The sequence below is a fragment of the Populus alba genome, chromosome 4, assembly GCF_005239225.2.
Source record: "Populus alba chromosome 4, ASM523922v2, whole genome shotgun sequence".
Lineage (NCBI taxonomy): Eukaryota > Viridiplantae > Streptophyta > Magnoliopsida > Malpighiales > Salicaceae > Populus > Populus alba.
In genome coordinates this window covers 11,297,451-11,303,216 of record NC_133287.1, presented here as the reverse complement: position 1 = coordinate 11,303,216, position 5,766 = coordinate 11,297,451, and the positions used below count along the sequence as shown (strand labels likewise).

The 5,766-nt window shown below is 36.8% G+C and overlaps 1 protein-coding gene across 1 annotated transcript; it reads left to right on the top strand.

Moving 5' to 3' along the window:
- The first annotated feature begins 529 nt into the window (after positions 1-529).
- On the top strand, positions 530-5,145 carry LOC118055079 (serine carboxypeptidase-like 25). The gene is made up of 8 exons (XM_035066876.2): positions 530-941; positions 2,103-2,306; positions 2,821-2,996; positions 3,467-3,748; positions 3,892-4,022; positions 4,130-4,225; positions 4,329-4,434; positions 4,846-5,145. Exons 1-8 carry the CDS (start codon positions 671-673, stop codon positions 4,987-4,989), a joined length of 1,410 nt encoding a protein of 469 aa, XP_034922767.1. The 5' UTR covers positions 530-670; the 3' UTR covers positions 4,990-5,145.
- The last annotated feature ends 621 nt before the right edge of the window (positions 5,146-5,766 follow it).

Below are 5,766 nucleotides of genomic sequence, written 5' to 3'. Positions count from 1 at the left end.
AAGACATAAAAGCCTATTTGTGCAAGTTTAATGTTTTTTTTAAGCATATCATCATAATTTTATTATGCAAATAATATTAAAAAGATAAAAAAAGCCATTGAACAAAAGCTATATATCTTTTTTTCTTTTAAGAGCAATAAAATCATTTTATTTTGTTAATAAAATCTGTGTGAATCAATCAATTTGTCTCCAATTAATTTTATAATGCCCAATAAATCCCTCGCAAAAGACGAGGCCACCCCTAATTGCAAGCTTTATTAGTTCTTATGAGAAGAGTTTACTGTTCCAATAATAATGACATGGGTTTTGAATCACAATATTTATTGATTTTTTTTAATTGTGACACCCCTCTTAAAAAAAAAAATAAAAAAAAAAATCAAGCCATTTTCTTTTTCTTTGAACTTTGAAACTTTGACCAAAATCAATATCTATGAAATGTTGTGAGGCTAGCGTTGTCTTTTCAAATTGTAGCAAATATTATGGGTGTGCAAATGGCTAAAATGTTGTGTTATTGAGTGATGACCGATGACATTCAAGATACTTCCCTTCCCTTCCGTCCCCTGCCTTGCCTCTCTCTCCTATTTAATTACACGCCCCATACACCCTACTAGGAAGTGACAAGCCCATTTATTTTCTTCAGTTCCGCTTCTTCTTTCCACTAATTAAGGCCATGGTCATGGCTGAAAAACAGATCTTTGTTTCCATGGTCCTTGTTTTGCTTTTGGTTGTTTTTTCTAGTGCTAGCCATCACCATGCAGTAAATGAAGTAGAAGAAGAAGCAGACAGGATATCTTCACTTCCTGGGCAGCCTAAGGTCTCTTTTCAACAATTCTCTGGCTATGTTACTGTTAACAAAGTTGTTGGTAGAGCTCTCTTCTACTGGCTCACTGAGGCTGTCCATGACCCCCCGTCTAAACCCTTGGTTGTTTGGCTCAATGGAGGTCAGACCCCTTCTGCTCTCTCCTTCTCTCTACAAATGTCTCTATGCATATCGCTTGTTTTGTTTTCTGTTACTGTTGTATTGGGCACTAGTGATCCATGCTCAAAAAAACACTTCAGTGGTTCTTGCTGTCAACGTGCATTCTCTTTTATTTGGAACAAGAATTAATATATATCGTCTTTGTTTCTCATCTGTAAGTCCAGAAACAGATTACTTTTCTTTGTTGCCGACATGACAACGAATGATGAAGATTTTAGATTCTTCTAGGAGTACAGAGTACTAGTTATCTTTTGGAACTAGAATTGAAGTTGCTATTTACTTCGTACTTGCAACTCTTGAACACCTGTTTTGTTCTTTGGAACTCGAAACTCCTCCAAAGAAACAGTAGTAAAGAGGCATGGAAGTTTAACTCATTTGCTTTTCTCTAGTTAATTTGCTGGAGAAAAACTAGGAAGAAAGGAAAAGAGTGGCCAGTGCCCACATGAATGGCAAACGTGGCCTACCAATGCCTAAAAATGATGACCCAACTACTCATAAATGATGGGATGCATAGGCTCTTTCTCCCCTTTATTAACCACCGATGAGAAAACAGAAAAGAAATTGATACCTTGAAAAAGCTAAAGAAAAAAAAATAATAAAGGAAAGAAAAATCATAACGCAAGAATACAAAAAATAAACAATTACATGTCTAAATACACGAACTCTCTGAGTCTTCTGCATGGAGTGATCAGAAAGATAAATGCTTGAAAGCAACCAAAAAGAGGGCTCATTATTAGGTTACAGCAATTACGATCTCATAGCCATCGTTGTCAGCTTGTGTAGGTGTACCATCAATGCATTACTAAACCAGCAAATTATAGCGTCACCCATTTTGTCTTCTCTTGCTAAACCCCACTCATTAGCTTAAATTTTACCCTCGCTACAGTTCATACATTCAACCAGTCAACTTCGCGTAACATATCTCTCTCTGAAATCAAATATTTACATCACTCTGTCTATTGGGCCGAGGCTCAGAGAAACTTCGCATGTTGAGGCACATAGAAGATGTGGAGTCGAATTTATTGGCACTACTTTTCACCATTTCTAGCAAAACCATATATTCTGGTATCTTTCATTTGAATCATGGTCTTGATTTCATTACCTTTTACTTGTAAACAAGCAGGTCCTGGTTGCTCTTCTGTGGCATATGGTGCTTCTGAGGAAATAGGGCCATTTAGAATCAACAAGACTGCCTCAGGATTGTACCTTAACAAGTTCTCATGGAACTCTGTGGCCAACCTCTTGTTCCTGGAAACTCCTGCTGGTGTTGGCTTCTCTTACAGCAATCGGTCCTCTGATTTGCTTGATACTGGCGATATTCGCACTGGTAGAATTCGTTTTATGTCATAGTTTGGTAAATTATCGCTAAGTTTGTTAGTTGTTGAAGAAAGAAAGTGTGCATATAGGTTATTTTGTAGGCCATAATTTGAAAGACCAGGCAGCACCACTACATTATAATGATGATACCGCAGGTCCTAGTGTTTATCAATGGTAGCAATCGATACTTGTCATGATATGTCCCAATGTATAATTGCATATTGCTGGATATAGTGGACCTTTGGTCCACATTTAGTGCATTTGTTAAACGACAGGGGAAGTTTGATATAGGATTTTTAACCATTTCAGGGACTCCCATGTCTTTGGATTGTCTATAATTTGTAGTGTTCGCGTCAATATCTGAACGCAATTAATCTGGTAGTGAATAATTGAAACCTGTTGCAAGCCATTTTTGCTAACCATTCGACACTCTGCACTTAAGGAATACCCGGAGGAAATCTTATTAGCCATTGAGAAGTATGTTTTCAATTGTATTTTAGTCTGATTTTTTCATCATGATTCAGCCAAGGACTCGTTGGAATTTCTGGTTGGATGGATGAATCGATTCCCACGATACAAGAACCGAGAAGTATATCTTACAGGAGAGAGTTATGCAGGCCACTATGTTCCTCAGCTGGCTAGAGAAATTATGATGTACAACAAAAGGTCCAAGCATCCAATAAATCTTAAAGGATTCATGGTAACTTTTTATCCACACAGTGGAACTACCTGATAGCTTCATTTGCATTGCTTTATTCTCACTTGGGTGTTCTGCACAATCACAACTAGACAGATCATGGACTTATTAATATTACATTCCCAGGCCCCATTCATCAGACATTATGACACGCAATGCCTGATTGTGTAGGAATTTCAATTCTATAAAAGAAAACTAGTAAATTGAAAAGTGATTTTCAAGAAATCATTTTTTAAATTTTTTTTTTTTGTGTTTGTTTGTTATTAGAAAAAATTGATCAATCGAAAAATTTAGCAATACATCAACCAAACATCTAAAAATAATTCATTTTTTTAGAATTTAATTTTCTGAAAGTTTCACTTTTTTAAAAAAAAAGTTACTTTCTAACAAAAATAAATGGAATAAAAAGTATACTTTCTTTCCCTGTGCATTGCATTCCTGCAATCAATAAATCGATATGAAATGGTATCCAGGTTGGGAATGCAGTTACGGACAACTATTACGATAACCTTGGAACAGTGACGTACTGGTGGAGCCATGCGATGATCTCTGATAGAACATATCAGCAGCTCATCAACACGTGCGATTTTCGAAGGCAGAAGGAATCAGTCGAATGTGAATCATTGTATAGCTATGCCATGGATCAAGAATTTGGAAACATTGATCAGTACAACATTTATGCACCGCCCTGCAACAACTCTGATGGTAGCACCTCCACTCATCAGAGTATTCGATTGCCTCACCGTCCCTACAAGGTATGTGTAATTCTGAGTAAGTTCCTATACCCAAAGTAATACTAGCAAATAGTAATAGGATTAACAATTCTGAGTAAGTTTTGTCAAAATCCATATGCTATCTCCTTGGGATTGATACCTTCTATTTTTTCTGTAACTATCAGGTTGTCAGGCGATTGTCTGGCTATGATCCCTGTACTGAAAAATATGCTGAGATTTATTACAATAGACCAGATGTGCAGAAAGCACTCCATGCCAATGTGACCAAAACTCCTTACAAGTGGACAGCTTGCAGGTGAATTGCCAGAACACTGGGCATGTATACAGTCAATGTGCAAAAAACAATCAAAGGGAGTTCATACGTTTTCCTGAAGAACTAAATTGATGTTTTTGTTTATACAGTGAAGTACTAAATCGTAACTGGAACGACACGGATGTTTCGGTTCTCCCAATTTACCGAGAAATGCTTGCTAGTGGATTGAGGATTTGGGTATTCAGGTGAGCTATTTTTCTTGGCTTACTACAATGATCCCCCAACGTTATTATTCAAATGTAATGTTTAACTGAGAATCGCCTTCTCTTTTCCATCGAACTATTGCAGTGGCGACGTCGACTCGGTTGTGCCAGTTACAGCTACTAGATACTCCCTTGCTCAACTTAAATTAGCGACAAAAACTCCATGGCATCCTTGGTATGTTAAGAAGCAGGTCAGCATTCTATCCATCTTCTTTAGTTATACTGGTCTGGAATTGATAGAATGTTGTAATAATAGTCTTCTATTGCCCACTAGGGAAACCTACCAGAATCAGTCCTTGTTAAATGTGTTCAACCACTTGAGCATAGAACAGAAAGTCAGAGCAATCCAGCTTACCAAACTTTGTCACCACTCGGTCATTGTTTTCGTCTGTTCTTGATTCGCCCACTTTAGCATAGCTATCGATACCTAACATAAGATTCTGATTAAGGCTTCATCACGATAGATACAAACAAACAATGTCTTCTTTTTAGCTGCTGAGCTTTAATCAATATACTGGGTTCTTATCATGGTCAAGATATCAATGACCTGATTTTCAAACCAACTAAAGTTGTGATACATAATTGGATGTGGTTTTGTGAAGGTGGGAGGGTGGACAGAGGTATATGAAGGGCTGACATTTGCAACAGTGAGGGGGGCTGGTCATGAAGTGCCACTTTTCAAGCCAAGAGCAGCCCTTCAGCTATTCAAATCATTCTTGAAAGGGCAGCCCCTTCCCAAGTCTTGAAAGGAAAAACCCTCCTGGATTTTAGTGAAACATGCTCTTGTTATTGGTGGAAAGCAGACGAAAGGACGTCTCATTTTTAGTTGGAAAGGAAACTGTTACTCTATGAACATTGACTGACTGCTCAGCATTTACTTGATTGAATTGTCATCTTTCGTCCTCGTATCATGTCTACCTTTGCAGTCCATGTGCTCTTATGACTTCACATTTGTTATTTTGTTTCTGGTATATGGTGTTTCAAGGTTAAAAAAAAAATAAAAATGGTATAACCAGTGCCTCTACTCTCTGAGCAACAACATAATTGTAAACAAAGAGAGAGAGAGAGAGAGAGAGATTAATGTCAACCGTTGATGATGTCCTAACAACCAGAATATTTATTACGTTATTTATTAGTTTGTGGGCAGCGGTTAATCAAGCTTTCAGGTAAATAGTTTTCTTCTCCTTAATTGGCCTAGGAAACACTAAATTGATGCAACTATATTCCTCCATTATTTTGTCAATCTTGTATATATAAAATATCTTGATATTCTTTGTTTTATATTTTAAAAACATTTTTAGATGTAAGATTCAAAAAATAAATTAGAGATAATTCAAACCATGTTCCAGCCCATGTCGAACATTAGCAGATTTAATCTCTGATCGATATTTTGTGTAGAGCTTGTGCTCTAGAGGTTGAAATGAAGTGATTCTAGTTGCATTATAAAACTAACATTCATACATTTCTATACATGTATAGCAAGAAAGAAAAAAAAGCATGGAAATCACAGCCTTCAAAGACAA

Excerpts from the sequence above, each read along its gene's own strand:
- LOC118055079 (XM_035066876.2), top strand. The coding sequence starts at position 671 with ATGGTCATGGCTGAAAAACAGATCTTTGTTTCCATGGTCCTTGTTTTG. Across the intron at positions 2,307-2,820 it reads TACTGGCGATATTCGCACTG|CCAAGGACTCGTTGGAATTT; the intron begins GTAGAATTCGTT and ends ATCATGATTCAG. Across the intron at positions 4,226-4,328 it reads TTGAGGATTTGGGTATTCAG|TGGCGACGTCGACTCGGTTG; the intron begins GTGAGCTATTTT and ends GAACTATTGCAG.